This window comes from Oenanthe melanoleuca, chromosome 12 (genome assembly GCF_029582105.1).
Source record: "Oenanthe melanoleuca isolate GR-GAL-2019-014 chromosome 12, OMel1.0, whole genome shotgun sequence".
NCBI lineage: Eukaryota > Metazoa > Chordata > Aves > Passeriformes > Muscicapidae > Oenanthe > Oenanthe melanoleuca.
In genome coordinates this window covers 14550750-14571251 of record NC_079346.1, presented here as the reverse complement: position 1 = coordinate 14571251, position 20502 = coordinate 14550750, and the positions used below count along the sequence as shown (strand labels likewise).

Here is a 20502-nt window from a genome sequence, read left to right as displayed (position 1 = left end):
GAAAAGTCACTGTCTAAAGTCATGCTCTAGAAGTAAAATCTTTGTAATCCTCTAGGAAAACTGAGATTTTGTGCATGAATGAAAATTCACTGTGAAATTTAGTTGTTTAAATGGGATTAGAATGAAACATTTATAATTTATTTTTCAAAGAAAAAGTGTTTATCCTCTTGAAAGGTCTTTTTGTAAGGCAAAATGAACAGACTAAGCAAGTCTTTTAGCAATTTTAAAAATAGGCTTTAATATAGGAAATAAACTTTATGACAAATCTGAATAACAATCAGTTTCCTAGACCTGCATTAAATCTGGAACTATCAAGGGAGATGCACTATTATGTACATTATTTGACACAGCAACAACTGAGTTTTTGCAGCAGCTCTGGTTCTGTAGCACTCCTCCAGCCTCTGCTGCAATCAGTCTTCCTGACTTCTGAAAGCCAGCAGTAGCTCTCCAAACAATGCCTTCCCACCTGATTTGTTACACATAATCTGTATTAAAATCATAGGCATCATCTTCATCTACTGGTTTATCTAAGCTGAAGGACAGTGATCTAGAACGTTCATTTCCTGAGAAGAGAAGATCATGTGTTAGTGAAACCAGTGCAAATCCTGGAAGTACCAGAGCCCACCCCTAGGCCTGGGTTCTGAATACACACCTGCCCTCTGCCCTTTGGAATGTGTAGGATTCGTTTGTTGTTTTCCAGGCTTTGCTTTTCTGGTGATCTGCACTTGGCTTTCCTACAAGTCAGAGGTCAGATATTATTTAAACATCACTAATGAAATCCCATGCAAATGAAACCTAACAGAGCCTGGGGGGGTGTGGATGCTCCCTTGTATAGCTGAGCCTCACTGCTGAGGCCAAGTCACCTGGAGCAATGTTGCTTCCTTAATTCAGGAAAAAAGCCCAACCCCAGTGAAATCCTCATTTACCTCTTCAACATCATCATCATCATCATCTTCTTCCACATCATCTTCATCACTTTCTGTTAATTCCTCTTCCTCCTCCTTGCTTGTTTCCATGGTTCCCCACTCAGATCCTTCCTCTATCACTTTACTTTCCTCTATTGTCCCATTTGTCATTCCAGCTGACTGAAAAGCAATGCTGCTTGCTGGACTGGGGTGCTTTACAGCTGCAGAAAACACACAAGTGTGAGTTCAGTGCCTGTCATTCAGCACAGATGCAATGCCCTGCCCTCGAGTGGGGACACTGCAGTTCTGCCCCCTCCCTGCCATACACAGGGCTCCCACACACAGCTCTGCCACCAAGGCAAGGACAATTCTGAGAAAAGCTTTCTCTGAGGCATCTACAGAAGACTGCTAGGAGCTGGAAAACCTGGTTTGAGTATAGGTAAGTTTACCTAAGTGGGTTCAGATTAGATAGCAGGAAAAAATTCTTTACTGTGAGGATGATGAGGCCCTGGCACAGGTTTCCCAGAGAAGCTGTGGCTGTCCCCTCCCTGGAAGTATTCAAGGGCAGGCTGGAGGGGGCTCTGAATAATCTGGTCTGAGTGAAAGGTGGCCCTGCCCACAGCAGGGGTTTGGAACAAGAGTCTTTAAGGCCCCTTCCAACCCAGGCCACTCTGTGATTCTGTGGTTAATGGTAGTCTATTACAGGAACAGTCCTACCTTGAACAGTGTTGCTGTTTTGTTGTTCTAGGTTATTTAAATTAAAGCCTTCCTGCATTTCAGCTACTTTTTGTTCTGTAAGATAGGGTGGTGGTTTCTGAAATCCCGGAGGTTGTGAGTAGTACTTTATTCTGGCTCTGAGAAAATAAAAATCAGAATTAAAAACCAACTAAAAATAACAGTTAAAACACTGTATTTAAAAATAAAACCCAGAACACAAAGGTCTCAAACTAATAACTATTTAACAGCAGTTCAATAGATATTAAAATTTGACTCTTAAGTTGTCAACAGTATTAAGGGGATAGCCCACTCCTGAGAGGAAAATGCAATGGCACTTTGTCACTACAGAGCAGCTGCCTGTAAAACCATGAGCTGTAAAAGCAGCTGAGCCACTTGTGCAAGGGAGATAGTCACAGTTAGATACTGAACCTAAGTTACATTTATTCCTACCCTCAGAATATAGGAACCACCCTACATTTCCACAGAAAGTTTGCCACATCCTTTCCTGTCTGGAAAAGGATAACATAGACTTGGTATTTGAGAGGAAAGCAGATTTCTGTTACAGAAACTGTCTATGGAGTAATGTGCAACAGGCTTTGACTCTGCTCATGTATCCTTAATACTTTAGAAAAATATCTGTGGATGGCACTCTCTAAATCTGTTGGACAATCCAGCTCTTAAACCAAGTAAAATGTGAGAAAGGAAAGGAAAAAAGCAGCCTCTCCTCTGTAAGTACTTCACTGAACTCAGTGCTCCTGCAGTGCTAGATTAAGAGTGAGAAAAAGGTGAGCAGCACAGAGCAAAGCTCACAGCATACATACCCTGTCCAGTCACAAAGCACTAATTTAGCCATATTTTCTATGTCAGGAACACCTCCCTTTTTCAGCATGCCCCTTTTCTGAGCCAGTAAAGATAAAAACTCTTCAGGGTCTCTGAAATCTGGGATATTATAGTGCATCATTACCTAGGATAAAAGAAAATGGCACATTTAGAAAGAAATGCCTACCTTTCTTACAGTTTTAGGAATAAAGAGCAAATGAAGTTGGGTAACAGTGAGGACAGAGTAAGTGAAAAGCTCTTTTTCTCTCACATGTGGGAGTAAACATTATGAAGCAAAATGCCTGCTTCATCAACAAACTTATCTGCTATTCACCCAGACTTGTGGGTGTACAGAGACAGCACACTGGTCTGTGAAAACACTTTTCACAGAACTGAAAGGCAATTAGGCTTAGGTTAATTTGCTTGAAACTAGAGTGAAATCAGAGTTGGATTTGAGGTCTTCACTGTAACCATAGGACACAGAAAACATCATCATTTTTCACTCTTTGATTGTGTGGTGATGAGATCTTAAAAGCAATGTTGTTTACTTAGGCTGGCATGCTGTTCTGCCTTCTGTTAGTAAGGATGAAAGATCACACTTGGCATTGCCACTTTGCAGGGTTAGGGAAAGCAGTTCAAAAACTATCAGAATTAGCTAAAGCAAAATGAACTTTCATTATTGGGTCTAAGAAACCTATAGAGAAGTCTAATGCAGTGAGAGATGTAGAAAAAAGATGGAGCTCACCTGCTGCTTACTGCAGTGATTTATGATGGCATTTACTCCTTCAAGCACATCTGCTGAGTTTGATCCTTCAGGGTCTATGATACTTCTCAAGGCCAGAGCCAGGGCACTGTTTGAAGGATCTGCAATTATACTTGGACTGTCCAGCATCTTTATCTGCTTATCAAGCTGCACAATTTGCATGGACCTGTTCAGAGAGAAAAGCACTATGAGCAGATAATCAGTGAAGGAGTGATAATGGTGAGGGATGCAAGACACAAAGCTCAGTGTTGGATTGAATGTACTTCACACAGTCAGCTTCAGTGTTTTGTCATCATGTGCTTTGTGTAGGATAGAAATTTAAACAAAACAAAACATGAAGTTTATACACTGTATCCCCTGGAGCGAGCTTGCATCACACATATCAATACCTTTCATCTTGCAGATTTTAATGTGCATTTAAAACCGCACACTGATCTGCTTTGGATTGAAACACAAACTCATGGTAAGTGAAACACAACAAACAAGGAAAGGAACAGCTTTTATCAGACTGAGCTTACTTGGTAACACCTCTTGCCAGGCCAACATTGCAAGCACGCTTTCCTTTGAGACTGTTGATTATGCTGCTCTTTCCCACGTTAGGGAAACCTGAGGAAAAATCACAGAACTCCTTGTAACTTAAATAAGCAAACAGCTTTTTAACACTGATCAAAACAGCTTCTTCCAGGTATCTTTGCTAAGGTATGCATCAGTGCGAGATCAGAGTTGGATCTGAAGTCTTCACTGCAGAAGTAAGACAAAGAATGTATCCTCATTTCTCACACTTGCAGGATTAGTGGTGCTACATTCTGTGGGATTTTTGTCAGGCATGAGGAAGGCAGTGCCAGTGGAGCACATATCCTGCCTTCCTTGTGCTCCCACAGATCCCCATGCTACATGTGGAAGTGCACCATGGATCAGTGTCAGCTCAAGTACTACAACACTGAGGACCTTAGATCAAAGAACAATGACTAGAAAGCTCATCAGCAGTCTTACCCAGTCTGTAATACAGGATCCCAAAGCTTTATAGGAGAAGGAAACTGCTCCTGTTTCTCTAAACACTTACCTACTACCCCAACCTGAATGGCTTTGTCTTGGGTCTTGCCATACTCATGAAGAAGCTTCAAAAGGCATTTGCTTCCAACATACTGAGAGGTTTCTGCGAAATCAACACGTGCACGCCTTTTTGTGACCTGTTCCTGCTACAGGATTCAAAGGCAAAAACACCCCATGGTCAGGAGCTATTAAGGAAGATAAAATATGGATACTTATTCATCTACTGTAATTTCAGTGGTAGGAATTCCCCCACTGTACTGCAAAGGTCAGTCAAAGTGTAAAGGCACATCCATCAGGCACAGAAGTGCAATCAAACCAGGGGAAAAGGAATTTTAAAGATGCTTCAACATGTATGACTGCAAACACATGACTCTCTCATGGGACAGCCTGCTGTGCTCTTACCATAGTCTTGTCCTTCATCATTGTTGCTGACTTAAAAGCAACTGTTGGAAACTCCTTCTTCAAATACTTCAACCATTTCTCTATGTTGTCCTTTGGCACTAAATCTGGGAAGAAGAGCAGTTCTTTCACTCCTTAAATTAATCTTGTCATGACAAATAACAATGGCTGAGAACTCTAGTATAAAGTACTGGGTACATTCCCCAAAGGCACACAGAGTCTCTTTTTCTGCCTTACCAGAACACATCACAATTACATTTCTGGCCTCTGTATTAGATTTTTAATACTAAGCAAGACTTTGTATAGTACAGATGTTCTGTGGAGGATTATCCCACAATCCTTGCAAAGGCTACTCTACCACAAAGTTCCCTTTGCTCTTGTGGATGCTCTTGGCATTTTTATCCTCTTTATTTAGCTGCTGGTAACTCAGTAGTTTCCAGCCTTTTTAGTGAGCTCAGAGTTGGATCTTATGTCTTCAATGGAATCTCAGATTCATTTAAAATCCTCATAGCTCACCTACCACAGTGCCAGTAACACTTTGAGAAAACCCATGTTTTTTACCAATTTTGTTCAGAACCAACAGCAGCTTTTTGTTTCCTCCAGAGCAAGTGACAGCTTGCTCCAGCTGAGGACACCGGCAGCCCATTGGATCTCTGGCATCCAAAACCTCCAGAACCACGTCTGAGGCCTCAAGCACCTGGGTCAGAAAACAGACAAGAATCAAGTAAGGCATCACAGACCAGATGACAACGCTGGTATAGCTGTGACTTACAAAAATAGCTGTAAACACTTTCTGTTGTAAAATCCCTTACTTCAGTGTTCTAGTTTATCACAAACTTTGTATTCTAAACAGTAATACAAAAAAAAAGAGAAAATAAGAAGTGGTTTTACTGCTGACTCTCATCTAATGATATAAAAATAGTTAAAGCATTTCACCTTCATGAGCTCCCTGCAGAATGATTTCTTAGAATTTTTATTCAGCGGCTTTTTAGTCTTTCCTTTAGATTTGCCAGAGGATTCCTAAAGCAAATAAAAACAAGAGGAAATTATTTAAATGAGAATTAGTGTCTAATACTTGTGTCCATATTCAGCATGAAAATGTAACACAAACATGCTGTTTATGAAAGTGCAGTTTCAGGATGACTTCTACAGGTTCAAGGAATCAAAATCATACAGGACCCCTACCTTTCCCTCTGCTTTCTCCTTGATTGTGGCTGCATTCTTTTTAGCTTCCAGCTTCCTCTTCTTTTCATGTTCTTTCTGTCTGTTCAGCTTCTGCTTTTGTTTCAGTTCTTCAAGCTGATTGCAAACAAAAACCCAGGCTGGATGAAACATCTTTGAAGGTGCTAAGGAAGAATGTTTTTTCTCCCCATTCCTGACCCAAGCTCCTGAGCCAGCTCAGAAGTCCTGACTGTCCAAGTGACTCTGGGAACTTTGTTTTGCAGACAGCAGATCCCTGTTTTCTGTGTAATCACATAAAGCCATGATTTAACTCCCAAGACTGATGGGACATCTCTGTATCCCAGCACCACAGGGAATTCTGACTGCATTAGAAATGGCACTTCCAGCACATTCACATGCACAGTGAGGAAATAAAGGTTAAAAATAAAAGAGCAAATCATTGCACACTGTACAATGCTGGAAATAAATATATTATTTTTCCAAAGCACGAATCTAATGGGACCATCTAGAATCTGCCATGACTGCATCTCTGAGTGCACACTTATGCACACAAAGCTTTCTTAAATAAAGGAATTATCTCACTTTTTGTCCTCTTTACCACAGACAGTATTTTACCCTCTGCTTTCTTTGCTCCGCTTCCCGCAGAAGCTCCTCCTTAAACGGCGCGGCACTGGGAATTCCGGGATCTTTCTTGGGCTTTTTTTGTTTACGTTTCTTGGCCTCCTTCCTGACTTTTCGGTGGTGTTCTCTGATCTAAAGGCGGGCACAAGAAAACGTTCTCAGTCTGAGGTCAAAAGTTTCAATCACCAAAAAATCAGCAAGCGCTCGGCCGAGCCTCACCTTCTTCTGGATCTTGTAGCGCTTGTGGCAGCTCAGCCTCTTGCTCGCCTTCCTCAGCTCTGCAACGCACCGCGCCCGTCAGCGCCGCGTACCCACACACATCCCCGCCACCGCGGCCGCGCCGAGCCCCGTCCCCGAATCCCGCGCTCTCCATCGCTTGGGTAAGAGCGGCCGCCACCCCCCGGTGCCCCCGATGCCCGCTTCTCCCCCCTGCCCGTCCCGGTGCCCGTCCCGGCGCCGCTCCCCGCGCTCACTCGGCCGCTTCATGGCGCCGCCACGTGCTCCCGCCGGCGGGCGCTGCCGTAAAGCGCGCCGGCGCTGCCCCGCCGGGGTGTCGCGCGGGCTCGGCGCGTTGGGCGGCCGGGCGCGCTTTGCGGCAGCGGCGGCGGCGGCACCGGCAGTGTCGGGACGGGCGGTAGCGGCGGGACGGGACGGGCCGGGCCGGGCGGACCCCGCGCACCCACCCCGGGTCGGCCGCGGCTGCGGGAGGCGGAGCGGAGCCGGCGGGGTGAGCGGCGCGGGCGGGGCGCGGGCCGGAGCTTGGAGGCCGCTGCCTCCCTTTGTGTGGCGGCGCCGCCCGAGCGCGCAGCGGCCGCGCCGCGCCGGGCCCGGGGCGCCGAGCGCCGCCTGCCCCTGTCACTGCCCCGGTGCCCGGCCAGGCCCGGCTGCGCGGGGCCCTTCCCGCGCCGCTCCCGCCGTGCCGCCCGTGCCGGCGGCGGGCCGGGCCCGCGGGGTGAGGCGGCCCTGCCCGGGGCGGGCCGGGACAGCGGCGGGTCCTGCCCGTGAGGGGCAGCGCGGGGCGGGCCGGGACACCGTCCTGTCCGCCCGCTGTCGGCAGAGGGGTTTTCTTTGTCTCCTGCCGGGGTAGCGCCTTTCCTCCCGGCGCTTCAGGGCAATTACATATTTGCTATCTTTGTTTCTTGTCCCCGTGTCGATAAAACCATGAATGTGTTGTCCGTCTCCCTTTTTCGCCAGCTTTGCCCTTTTTACAGTGTCTGCTTGCTGCCAGCCCCCTCTTCCCATCCAGCTTTCAGTGGGATCGGTAACCGGGGGAAATTCTGGCTGCGTTTCCCTCCCTTGTTCCCTTTGCTAAATTGAGCATGTTTCGTGTTCCTGGTGAAACGTGGGAGATCCTGATAGTGATAAGTACTACTCGTAGCATCTATTGGCTTTTAGCTCTCCTCTACCTGAAGGCAGTAAATGAACCGTGTGCTAGAATGCGTTGTTTTATTTTAAGTGTTTTATGTCCGATGTGTGTAAAACCTGTAGGGAGGTTGGAGTGGATGACACTTCTGATCCTTCTGTACAGCTTTTGGGAGAGACAACCTTCCCCACGTTGTGTATATCAGTATACGTGAATTAGTAGTGGCAAAAGCATTTCTTGCTGTGGTTTTGTGACTTTTTATGGCTGGTGGGGACAATTACCAATGAGATGCTCAAGCATCTCCTGTTGCATTGGAGGTGGCTCATTGGGAGCAGTGGAGAGTCTTGGTGTGACTGTTGAGAGACTTATGAGCCAGCAGTGCAGTTGTAGAAGGAACTCCAGGAGACACGTTCTTCAGTACAACTGTGTTTCTGTGAGTTCTCCGTGCTTAGGAGTGTGGCAATCCAGGAGAAGTTTGTGTTTTGGAGCCTCACCTCCAGAGAGAGTTACATCAGCAGGTTGCTCACTGAGTGTTTGTGATGTTGTGCAGACTGATATGTGTTTTGCATGGTTATTGGAGGAGAAAAACATGTTCTGGAGGCTGTGTAGGAGTGGTGAGGGTATCACAGGAGTGTCAGAGTATGGCTGATAGCTGCAGCACTGTGCCTCGGACAGTGGACATGGAGCAGCTGATGTGCAGTTTGCAGGCAGGTGCTGGCTGAGAGGTTCCCAGATCTTTATTTCAGGAAGGGACTGGACTGAGTGTACTCTTGGGTTCCTGGTTGAAGCAGAATTATTGATTCTGGTAATCCCTCCTGCCTTTCTTCCACAACCAAGGGCTTGTGTTTCCCAGCACGTGCCTGGTGGAGCCACTCCAGACTGTAGCCCTCAGATGAAAGTTGGAGGCAGTGCCAAAGCATGAGGCTGTTGTCAGTTCCCAAAATGAATTGCCTGCTGGTAAACCACAGAACTTCTCTGCACGTCTGTTGTGAAAATGTCCAGAGTGCTGAACAGAAAAATAATCTCTCTGGGGTTTGACTGAAGGCAGGAGTTGGAAGAGCTATATAGACGCAAACATTTTGCCATAAATTAGTTCTGTATATTTCACATGGAATTTCTGGGGAAAAAATCAAACTTGTAAACTGCTTAGAAATTGAAACAGTCTATTTTTAGTGTATGGCTGCATACTTACTTCTTACTTCTGAGTATAAAAATCCACTCTGAGGAGTGATGGAGATGCCTCATCTTAGAGTTTATTAAGTGTTTGTTGACCTTAAGATTATGTTGTTATAAGCACTGTACTGCTTTGCATTCTATAACTTTTACAGAATGTTACTGTCTGTAACTTGTACTCTCAGGTCAGGTATCATTTCTGTTTACTTTCTGCTCTGCTTGATGAATCATTCTCTAACAAGTGGCTGTGAAATCTGTAATGCATATTCAGGAGCATTAGAGAAATGTATTTTTACTGTGACAATGACAGAAGTGTCTAGCATTCTGTGTACAAAATTACTTCATAGACTTTCTGCTGTGCTAAAAAAAGTTGCCTTCTGTTTCTCCATTTTTTTCTCTGTCACTGTAATTATCCACTTTATTCTTGGTTTTTATTCTTTATCTACCTACTCTGAATTTTCTTCCCTCTCTCTTTCCTTGTTCTTGTCTTCCAGTTGTGGCTGTACTAACACCATTACTGGTTTGCCACTCTTAGAGTGTCCCCTTCTCGCAGTATCTGTGCTTGCCCATCAGACACTATGAGGAGATTGGCTTTTCGAGGTGCTGGTTCTACTCTGGTAAATCTGGTAAATTATTGATTGTATCTCCATCCCTCTGCCTTGGCCTTTTGCTTTTCTTTTTCCTAACTGTTAATTATTCCTACCTTATTCATCTCATGGGTGTGCCTGAAATTATCTCTGTCTCTAACAGAAATGCTTTAATGCAGTTACCTTGTGCTGCCTTACCTTGTCAATCATCTGAGTGCCTCCTAAAAGAAATTCCTGGATTTAGATGGAAAATGGGGATAGGCTGGGATAGATGCATCTATTCTGTCCTCAGCTTTTGAGGTAGCCACAAATAAAGATACTTTTCTGATGCTGTCACTGGAAGTTGGGAAAGAGCCATCAACTTGTTCTATAAATTACCATAGTTGTTGGATGGTGGTTATTCATTTGTCACTGCTTGTGTTGGTAAATGCAAAACTATGGCCAGATGAGGAAGGGGCTTTTTCTGCTTCTTCACGGTTGAGCCATTCATCCAGCACATGAAGTGGGAAGTCCCACGGTGATCCAGACCTTTTTTTCACTTGTATATAACACAAGGTATTCTGTGGCCCTTTTCATTTGTTTTGTTTTAGTTTGTTGGTTGGATTTTCTCTTTGTTGGTCTGGTTTTTCTGGTTTTTTTTAGTTTGTCGTGGAATTAAGTGTTTTTACTCCAGAACTGAGCTTGTGTCTCTGTACTGGTTTTTTGTTGGAAACAGTGCTTCTTGCTTAGTTGTCATGCATGGTATGGGGTATGAAAATGTAGAGAATTTAAGAATATATTCTGCTAAGAGCTGCTAAATTCACCTCCATCAGTGTGAGCTTGGGGGTTTCTGGTCCTGCTGCCATTGGTGACTATAAAACTGTAGGAGCATTTTGATTTCCCTTTACTCATGCAAATTTCCATAAACTTGGAGTTTACAGAAACTTTTCCAGGTGTGTAGGTAGCTCTCAGCAGAGGGTTTGGGTGCAGTGCCAGGGCTTTAAGAATGTTTCTGTTCATTATAGAAGAAGTTGGATTCCATGGGTTCCAAGAGGCGAAGAGCTACCTCTCCTTCCAGCAGCGTCAGCGGCGGAGACTTCGACGATGCCCATCACTCCACCAATATTCCAGGCCCAAGCAGGAAGAGGAGGAGACTTTCCAATCTCCCAACTGTAGATCCTGTTAGTACCTTCTTAGTGATTGCACCTTTTTTCTTGGGGATACTGTATCACTGTCTGCAATATGCTGGCTGTAAAATTAATGACTGTATGTAGTACATATACACTGGTCCTGAATCTGTTCCTGCCTTGGCTGAGCTTTGTTTAGGACCTCATTTAGCTTTGGCTTTGCCTTGGTCCTGGCTCACCACTTTCATCTTTTTCTTTACTGTTTTGATTTGCTGCTTTTCTCTTTTTGCTGATGATTTTAGCAGATGGAAGGATGTTGGAGAATGAGCTGAAATCATAATGTGCAGAGTTGAGAGCTGTGTCTGCATAGCAAATGCAGAGTGGGGAATGGCACAGGCAGTGATTGCTGAAGAGCACAATGCCTTTGCTATGCCTTTGCATGAGCAATCTAATGTTGATTAACTGCAGGGCAGAAGAACCCCTGTTGTTCTTGTAGATGCCTTTAACTTAGAGAGAACTGCACTGAATTTAATTTACATTTTGGGTGTTTTACTTAGAATTAGCATTGAAATAAAGCTCCCTGTGTTCAAAAAATAAATGGAAATCCTGCAGTACCTGGTGCACTTGTCAGGTATCCTGCTAAAGTGTGAGGTGCTCCAGTTGCTTCTCACTTCTGCTTTAGGGCATGCTGTGGATTGGCAGCTTGGCCTTCCCTTTGTAAGCAGGCTTTTGTTTGTTAACTGCTTAAAATTCTCTCCCTTTTCCTTATTTCATTGTTCTTGCCTTTCAGATTGCTGTCTGCCATGAGCTCTACAACACCATCAGAGACTACAAAGATGAGCAGGGCAGGCTCCTTTGTGAGCTCTTCATCAGGGCACCTAAGAGAAGGTGAGACCACAGGTCTGGTTAACCTTGAACCTGAGATTTAATCAGTGAGAAGTGGAAATTAATAAATACTTCAGCATTAATTTGTGAAAAATCTAAGCTACATCTGTCACCATTTCACATCAGTGTTTGATCCAAGTGTTTGATGTAATCATTCAATGGGATGTGCTTACATTGGTGCTCTTTTTCAGGAAAAAAAAAGGATACACTGAATTAATTTAAAATGTTTCTTGTGACACCTGCCTAAAACATCTACGCCTTTGATTATAAGACATTCTGTATAAGTGGTGGGATGTAATACTAAGGACACAGCTTGTGAAGGTTAATAGAAGTGACCCTTGAAAATGCAGAAGCTAAGAGGCTGAATTTGCTCTTAAACTCAAAAAATTGAGGACAGTAACAGAACATACATGAAGTGAGCTGACTGATAGAGCACTGTCCAGATCTTCTAGCTGTAACAAAGATGTGTTGGAACTTTCTTTGGTTTATTAGTCATAAACATGCACAAGCTTTGTGCTGTGGTTTGGGTTTTACTGCTTGGAATATGATGCCTGTTTCTGTCATTGCAGAAATCAGCCAGATTATTATGAAGTGGTTTCTCAGCCAATTGATTTAATGAAAATCCAACAAAAGTTGAAGATGGAGGAATATGATGATGTGAATGTGCTGACTGCTGATTTCCAGCTTCTCTTTAACAATGCAAAGGCTTATTATAAGGTGAGTAAACTACATGTAAAGGATCAAATCCATTGTAAAAAGAGTAGAGATGTTCAAATTCTGCCTTGGTTTGTCCAAAACCTCTTCAGTTTAGCCTTTGGTAAGAGAACAGCAGATATTGCAGTTATTTGCATATATTTCCATATTTATATTATATTTGAATATAATGTTGAGTGTATCTTAGTATGATGTCCTACAGTGTTTCTGTGGAAAATTGTAAAGTAATGTGAGAATGGTCTTCATGTAGTTTTCTAAAAGAGATCAAAAGCAAACATGGAGATATATACTGAGAAAAATATTCCTCTGTCAAAGTCTTCTCATTTTACAACACCCTCTGTGTAACCTTTTGAAATGGAGAAAGATTTATTTTTTTTCCTCCCAGAAAGAAATGTTTATGCTAACAGCAAGTTTATGATAGGAGTGTTTAATCTTTCTCTTCCATTTGTCACTTAATAAAATGAAAAAAAGGCACATTGACTGTCATGGTCAGTGATGATAGATGTGAATGTAATATCATCAAGACAAGCCCCATGGCAATTCCCCCAAGCTGGGAGTGTGTTTTATTATGGCTATTAATGGATTTTATTGCAGTTTCCATAAGGAAGTGGGGAAAAAATTGGGTTAATCTTGTTTAATGAAAGGCTATGTTAAATCCATAAACCAGTGAAATTGTGTGTGTTGAATGAGATGATACAGCAAATCTAAACCTGCTAATTAATATTGCCTTTCACATATCTTTGACTTTGGAGAGAATCCAAATGATGCTTTCTGAATAACCCAGCCTGGGTAGCCAGGTGACATCCAGAAAGGCAGTGTTTGTTTTACCTCTGTGTGTGTCTAGTAGCTTCTTGAAAACAATCAGATTTATGGGTTAATGCATTTGCACATCCTGCTTCCAGGAGGAGAAGTACAAAGATTTCCAAATCCATTTTGTACTCCTGGAGCTTTGCAAGGCACTCAGTGTGAAAACCCCACCATGAATGTCTTTTTACATTAATGAGTGAGGGAAAAGGACCTGATGGCAGGAAAGAATGATTGGGGTTTTACAGAATGTGTGCTGCCTTTGCCTATAGAATTGTGGGCTCAAAATTTAACTGTGTCATAGAGACCTTGCATTAGACTAAAAATAGGTATCCATTATTCCAGCAAGAAGGAATGTTGGCATTTCCAGAGAATTATAGAGCTGTGAGCTGGAGGTGTGGTACACAAACTTAATCTCTTCTTCTTTTCAACTTTTGCCTTTCCCAGGCAGCTCCATGGCATGGACAAACCAGGGCCAGTGATTGATTGTCAAGGTTTTTATTCCAGCAGGTGCTTTATTGGCAGTGCTCCTGCAGAACAGCAGCTTTTGGGGGTTTTTGTATTTCTGGTCAAGTCTCTCACTCCTGAGCATCTTGCATTAATACATAAAGAAGCAGATTTGTGGAGCAGGATACCCTTAAAAAATCTGCTCTTCATAAGCAACACCTGGTCTAATGTGCTGAGAATATTTAAGCCTAATAAGGCAAAATTTAGAACAGTTCTCATGTTGGTTTCTCATTTGCATTACAAGCTGTCAGAGGTTGAGGGAGTGAAGTAAGAAGAGTGCAATCAGCAGTAATGAGGTGACATTATCAGCAGGAATACCTGGAGTAGAGCCTAAATGACAGAGGAAAGGGAAGGAAAAATATATGGGTGGAAAAGCTGTCTTTGTTCTGGGTAATGTTAATAGGCACATGCTTGTCTGCCACTATCAGCTCTGTATTAATAAAAGTGAATTTTCTAACTAATGCTACTACCTCTTCTAAAAGATGTATCTAGTGGTGTACCCAGGTGATTGCATGTTGTCAGGTTCTTTGGAATTTCCCAGTTAATGCTGAGTGTAAACCATTGCAGTGCTTTCAAAGATATTTATTGGCATTCTTCTATAGAAGTTAATTTTCAAGTGCCATGCAGTGACAGCAGTATTGGCTTAAATCAAATTTCTGGCATACTGAAATTTAGTCTGTTTTAAATGCTGGTGTTGTACTTCAGCAAAACCTAATGATTTCTCCAGATTCATCTAATTGGCTTGTCCAAGCCTCAACCCAGCTACTTTTATTGCTAAGTTTTCTAGAAGACTTGAATGCTTTCGAGTGATACCTGTTATATTTTTTAATGCTTATTGTGAGTCTTAACTCCTCTGTTGAAGAGCAAATGAAGCAGGATTTTCCCAAGTTTTTTATTACTCATTTAATGTATTTAATACCTTTCAGCTAATAACTTACAAATTTCCCCCCAATGAGAATGCCCTGAATTTTGACAGGAATGTTTGGGTTTTTTTTTTGCAGCCAGATTCTCCTGAATACAAAGCTGCCTGCAAGCTATGGGAGCTGTATTTGCGCACAAAAAATGAATTTGTTCAGAAAGGTGATGCTGAGGATGATGATGATGATGAGGAAGGGCATGACAATCAAGCAAATTCTGAATTAGTAAGTGTGGGCATGACAGCTGCAGAAGGGGGAGGCTGTAACTGTGGATGTCAGCTGACTCTGAGAGGGTGAAAAATAGAATATGATTTTCATTGTTAAATTATGTTCCAAATAGTATTTCTTATACAAGTTCATTAGTTAATCACTTCACAGCATTGTATGTGTCTCACTTTTGCCTAGCAGAAAAAAGCTGTGAGGGTTTCTGACATGGGTAAAGCATGATTCTGGTCTAGTTGAAATAATATGAAGTGTGCTTGAATGCATGCCAACATTGAGGTTTGTTGGAAGTAAGATTCGTGCCTAATGCCAGCACTTACCAGCAAGTGCCCCATTCAGTCAGTGCAGCTGTTCCTGGAGTGTTATGAGAGGAAATTTGGGCTAGCCTGGTTTTTGTGATGTTGGGATGCACATTGTCAGTAACTGTGGTGTGTGTCTGACACACGTCATTCAGTCTAAAGCTGAAATAAGAGTTTTCTAGTGTACCTTTACCTACATAAACAATGTTGTCTTCAAAAGTTGCATCTGTATTTTGTAGCTGATTTTTTCTGCCTTTGAAGTGTAAATTCCTATATTTAAGTGCAACTTGAAGCACTCCACTCTGGCTGCTATTAAAACTTTTGTGATTTTTGTTTCCTACCTTAGTCATCTCCAGGTTACCTGAAGGAAATTCTGGAACAGCTTCTTGAAGCTATAGCTGTTGCCACAAACCCCTCAGGACGCCTCATAAGTGAACTGTTTCAGAAACTTCCTTCTAAAGTGGTGAGTGTTTGAATGTAGGTTGTGTTCCAAGTTGGAAGCCTGGACATTTCTGTAACTGATGTTACAGGCTGTGATGGCCATGCTCAGGGGGTACAATTTTCTGTTTCTGCCTCATCAGTGGCAAACTCTGCCTGTTTATACTGCTCTGTTACAGAACAGTGGTGTTCTGTTTTTGTGGTGAAAGTTATAAATAAATATTCTGAAAACCATCACCATGGATTTGATTTTCAATCAGACCTGGTCACTTATGTAACTTTATTGATAAATTATAATTCCTTGTATCTGCCTTATGACTTGGCTTGTCCAGGTCAAAGCCTAGTGCCATATTTTGAAGCTTACACTTTTCTTATCTTCAATTTATCTAATAGGTCATTCTTTGAGCTGTTAGAACAAAAGCTTTGTGACTGTTTATAGTAATACATAAATTATTTCTGTTTTCCAGCAATATCCAGATTATTATGCAATAATAAAGGAACCCATAGATCTTAAAACTATTGCCCAAAGGATACAGGTATGAACATATTAGTGTGTTGGGGTACAGCTTTTTTTAGCAGTAAGCATTCTAGAATTGTTAGAAGTCAGGATTTATGGTGGCAGGAAAGGCAGTGTGTTTTCCCCCTGCTATTAAAAAACCTGCACACTGTGGTGATTCAATGTTCTGTGCTGGGTTAGTGCTGCAGAAGTATCTGTGTGGAAGATCAAGCATTGTGAGCTGTGGAGTGCTGGCTTGGAGCCAGGATATCTCAGGTTCCTTGATGTTTAATGGCTTAAAGCAGTTCTTTGGCAAGTGCTGCTCATGTAAAACATTGGAGTACTGAGGACTGGTTGTGTGTTATCATCACCTACTTCTGTTCTAGTGCTATAAATAGATGTTTTGTACTGATGCATTTTTCATCTTGCTTCTCCAGTAATTTGAAATACTGTTCTGTAATTCCAGCATTTTGTATAGTAGGGAGGGATGGGACACAGACTGATAGAGCTAGAAAATAAAATTAAAACAGCATTTTGTCAGAACTCTTCCAAACAAACGTAGTATGATCTATTAAGTGTTTTTTTCAGTCTTAGCATTCAAGAGCTTTATAAAGGCTTACCATATATATATATGTTACTGTCTTTGTCTGATTCCTTTTTCCAGATCTGTTGTCTTCACAGATAAGTTGTTTTATTATGAACATTCCTTTTATTGAATATTAATTCCTTTGCTTTTCATTTTTGGCTTAGTTCTCATGTTGTCTGATGGTTTCTACTTTAACCAGTTCTGCTTTTTGTTGTATAGAATGGAACTTACAAAAGCATTCATGCCATGGCCAAGGACATAGATCTTCTGGCAAAGAATGCCAAAACCTACAATGAGCCTGGATCCCAAGTATTCAAGGTTAGTTTCAGTTGTTCATAGTGTGATTTGAGTTCAGATTTTCTTGCTGGTTGATCCTGAAATAAGCCTTGAGCATAAAGTTCTCAAGACCCTGTTTCCCTGTTTTTTTAAATAGCTTTTAATGGGTTTTCTTTTTTATCTTGCTTTTAGTAGAATTGGGGTACAAGAATAGTAAGACTGAACTTGAAGCTGCTCAGGTCTTCTATTCAGTTTTTTCAGGCCACTGTAAAAACACTGTGTGGGTGTATTTCAGGAAGACTTTGTTCCATGCTTCATTTCTCAGGCAAAATTGTTTTATATCTAAATGTAGAAACACCTTAATTTTTGTTTTAGATAGCTGGATATATCTGATTACAATATTACTCACTTTCAACATTAAACAAAAAAAAATCTTTTAATTGACAGGATGCAAATGCGATTAAAAAGATATTTAATATGAAAAAGGCTGAGATTGAGCACAGTGAGTTGGCCAAGTCAAGTCTCCGAATCAGGTACTGCAAATAGAGTTCTTTCTATATAAAAGAGTTCTTTTTCATATAAAAACCTCTGTTGATGTTCCCTTAATTGTGCTGTGGAGAGTATAGTGGGAAATAATGGCTTGAAAACTTAGATTAGTGTTGTTTCAAAAGTTGTACATTGGTTAAAGTTTCTGAAAGAAAGCTTTTTTTCATTGAAATGCTTCTGTTGTAAAATACTTTCATGATGTACTTGATTATGAAAAATAGTGAAAAATTTTAAAAGTTATGGCCAACTCCACCACGCGTTTAAAAGTTAACAAAATCAATAGTGAGGAACAAGGTGCTTTGTTTTATTGAAAAGTGCTGGATATTCTTGAACCTTGTTAGGAACTGGAACCAAAGGGCTCACAGGTAGGGGCAGAAACATAGGAGCAGAACCTTGGGCAAAAGATACTTAGAGGGAAGTCCACTCTTGCTTGAAAAGTAATTTTAGCTCTGTAAAGAGGCATGGGAATCTGAAGATCTGGATTTATTAATCAGTGAAGAAGAGATTTGGCCCTGAATATGCAGGTATAAAACACTTGATGAGAGTTGATTGCTCTATTTGTTTCATGGGATGATTTTACTTAGGAAACAACATTTTCTTCCTGTGAAAACCCATAGTTCATAGAGAAGTGATGCAATCATTATAAATGTTTCTTAACTGAAATGCAATTAAGTTTCTTCTCGTATAAACATTTTATTTATGAGTAACACTCAAAAGTAGTTTTAGGTATTATTTGCCAATGTGAGCTGTGTCATTTATCCCCAAAAAATCATGCTGTGTCCTGCAAGCCATTCAAGGAGTTGGGAAATTCTTACAAGGTGGAATCTCCTTATATATTAGAGGTGTTTACTGGTATGTTGTGCTGGGAAACCACTGTCGTCATTTCCTGCAAAGGTTTGTATGGTACAATGCAAACACTGTCACTGCCTTCCTTAACTGAAAGGTAGTTTGTTTCTGTGTATATGGTGTCAGTATTAAAAGTGTTGCCTAGGATTATTGTGTGAAAGAAATGGAAGTTGATTGATTCTTACTACTTGGTGTTTTGAGAAGTGTTTTTCTGGTTGGTTTGTTCAGCATCAGCATCCTCCTCATGACCAGGCGAATCATTGTTGAGGCATATAAAAATAAAAAGCAGAAATACTCTTTAAGGTGTAATTCCTGACACATAGATGAATAATTTTCCTTCTTAAGAGTATGTGTAGTGCCAGAAGACTTTGTACATATGTGTTTGCTTTGCAATAACCAGAATTGTACAGAGGCACAGAGGTTTTCTATTTAAATTATGATTGTATTTTATTTTTCTTGCTGTGATGGCCATTCGTGAAGCTCAGGATGTCAGGGTGTGTGTCATGTTTATTTCTGAGGCTCAATGGTTTTTCTTTAAAATAAAGCTGATTGTGTAAGAAGGGATGACAGATAAATCACACTGGTATTTGTTAGCTGAATTCCTCTCTTGCACTGCCAACCCATTTCCACTTCTCAGCTGCCTTATTCTAGTTGTTCTCTTGTGTATTGTGTTCTCAACAGACCTTCAAATCCTGAAGCCATCTATCAGAATCACTGACAGCTCCCTTCTTTGTTTCTCTAACTTGGGGGAAAAAAAATAATGCCTGAAGCAGGCTACAATAATACTGGGCTGAATGCAGAAAAAATGGGGATAAGAGAAGTGTCATGAAAACCAAACCTTTCACCTGCTATTGTGTGTTTCACTGGTTGCTTTTTCTGTTAAACCATTATTCGTTGTTCCTTTCTCAATAATCTGCTTCACGGAATAATTTTTAAAATTAAATTCTTAAATGTTTAATTGTCTTAAAGGGGAGTTCTACTTTACCTGTTGCTGATTTGGGTAAAATTCCCTCATAAGTTCACTTCAAGTGCATTTTCTATGTTTTTCTTCTGAATTTACATCTGTTGTTTTTTGTCATTGATGGCTCAAACTCAAATCATCATAATTCTACTAACCTAAGCTTTGTATGTTGCCCCTGTGTCAAATATCATATTTTTTATTGCAGAGCTCATCATCTCCTTTGCCATACTAAACTGCTCTTTGTGGGTGCATTTAACTGTCCTCCCTTAAAGTGGCAAAACTGAATTGCTTGATAATATTCAACCAACTTGACAGTGACTTTAGATGTTGATAAAACATGACTGGACCTGTATGATTTGCTTTATCTGGACGCTAAGGAACATTTTGTTGGCTGCTTTCACTGCTATTTAGGCTGAGCTGTGTGTACAGCTATCAGTGCTTGAGCTAAATGTTACTTTCCTCTGACTTTATAAACAAAATCCACATAAATACTAGAGCACTGAAAAGATGTCAGTATTACTTATCTTCTAGCTTCCAAACATCTGTCTCTGAACCTTTTGGCTGATCTATCAAAGTGATTCTGTAAAAAGCTTTTTTTCTTGCTGTGTCTTTTCATGGGTTTAAGGTGGGCCTGTTTTTTTTCCCTCCCCCTTTCCTTGGCTTGCCTCTCCTGCCTTAAGGACTGCATCAAATTTGGCTGCTTCCAAGCTGACAGGTCCTTCCTCACAGGGTAAAGGCAGTGTTGGGGATGAGAGAAATTCTTCTAACAAATATTATCGGTAAGTAAATTGTGCCCTTGGAGGAAAAGCTGGGATGTCATCGTTTGGAAATGCCACATTTTGTTTGATTTTCTTCCTCATACCTGCTGTGGTGCTGGGCTTTGGATTAGGATGAGATTATTGCTGGTAACACACTGATACTGTTGTTATTGCTGAGTGAGAAGTGTGTGCAGTCCTTCATACTGGCAGTGCTCTGTTGGGGGGGACAGCAGCTGGCACTGGCAGCTCAGGGATGAAGCACCTGGGCTGCTCTGCTGTGCCTGGATGGTGCTGCTGAGCAGAGAGCCTTGTGAAAATGCATCATGCAGGTGCTCATGGACACAGGAGCTGGGCCACTGAACAGCAGCAGAGCAGCCAGGGCTGGGTCAGGATGCTGAGGCTGGAGTGGCTCAAGTGGAGCTGCACTGGCAGTGGGAAGGTGAATTACAGCTCCAGGGACCCAAGGCACCTCAGGCCATCAGGGAAGAGGTGCTACAAATGCATGAACTCATGATCCAGGTGTGGGTTTGCACACCCTGTCTATGGTATTGCAATAAAA

General features: G+C 41.8%; 2 protein-coding genes and 3 non-coding genes across 8 annotated transcripts in view; 1 reads left to right on the top strand and 4 right to left on the bottom strand.

Annotated features, from left to right (window-relative positions):
• Positions 1-212: 212 nt before the first annotated feature.
• GNL3 (G protein nucleolar 3) lies at positions 213-7092 on the bottom strand. Of its 2 annotated transcripts, none has more exons than XM_056501342.1 (15): positions 6933-7092; positions 6679-6737; positions 6454-6591; positions 5842-5955; positions 5593-5676; positions 5218-5353; positions 4660-4763; positions 4268-4403; positions 3723-3810; positions 3187-3370; positions 2444-2586; positions 1623-1759; positions 927-1126; positions 653-734; positions 213-563 (listed from the first exon to the last, which is right to left on the bottom strand). In XM_056501342.1, the coding sequence occupies exons 1-15, from the start codon at positions 6943-6945 to the stop codon at positions 475-477; spliced, it is 1707 nt and encodes a 568-aa protein (XP_056357317.1). In that variant the 5' UTR covers positions 6946-7092; the 3' UTR covers positions 213-474. The 2 variants fall into 2 exon arrangements, with proteins under 2 accessions (XP_056357317.1, XP_056357318.1); XM_056501343.1 differs by having other exon boundaries at positions 936-1126; positions 6933-7010.
• LOC130258525 (small nucleolar RNA SNORD69) lies at positions 3437-3512 on the bottom strand. Its single transcript, XR_008841517.1, has one exon. It is a non-coding gene; the product is annotated as a small nucleolar RNA SNORD69 (small nucleolar RNA).
• Positions 3910-3982, bottom strand: LOC130258524 (small nucleolar RNA SNORD19). The gene has a single exon (XR_008841516.1). It is a non-coding gene; the product is annotated as a small nucleolar RNA SNORD19 (small nucleolar RNA).
• Positions 5098-5170, bottom strand: LOC130258523 (small nucleolar RNA SNORD19). The gene has a single exon (XR_008841515.1). It is a non-coding gene; the product is annotated as a small nucleolar RNA SNORD19 (small nucleolar RNA).
• PBRM1 (polybromo 1) overlaps positions 7092-20502 on the top strand; it is a 55697-nt gene continuing 42286 nt past the window's right edge. The window contains exons 1-10 of one of the 3 annotated variants that reach the window (XM_056501337.1): positions 7092-7186; positions 10587-10742; positions 11479-11576; positions 12143-12290; positions 14600-14740; positions 15383-15499; positions 15942-16010; positions 16776-16874; positions 17280-17365; positions 19866-19964. In XM_056501337.1, coding sequence (XP_056357312.1) covers positions 10602-10742; positions 11479-11576; positions 12143-12290; positions 14600-14740; positions 15383-15499; positions 15942-16010; positions 16776-16874; positions 17280-17365; positions 19866-19964 — 998 coding nt within the window. In that variant the 5' untranslated portion in view covers positions 7092-7186; positions 10587-10601. The remainder of the gene's footprint in view (positions 7187-10586; positions 10743-11478; positions 11577-12142; positions 12291-14599; positions 14741-15382; positions 15500-15941; positions 16011-16775; positions 16875-17279; positions 17366-19865; positions 19965-20502) is intronic. The other 2 variants (XM_056501338.1, XM_056501336.1) reach the window with 2 other exon arrangements.

Excerpts from the sequence above, each read along its gene's own strand:
- GNL3 (XM_056501342.1), bottom strand. Across the intron at positions 4,764-5,217 it reads GTTGGTTCTGAACAAAATTG|ATTTAGTGCCAAAGGACAAC; the intron begins GTAAAAAACATG and ends TCTTCTTCCCAG. Across the intron at positions 3,371-3,722 it reads CTGGCAAGAGGTGTTACCAA|GTCCATGCAAATTGTGCAGC; the intron begins GTAAGCTCAGTC and ends CTCTCTGAACAG.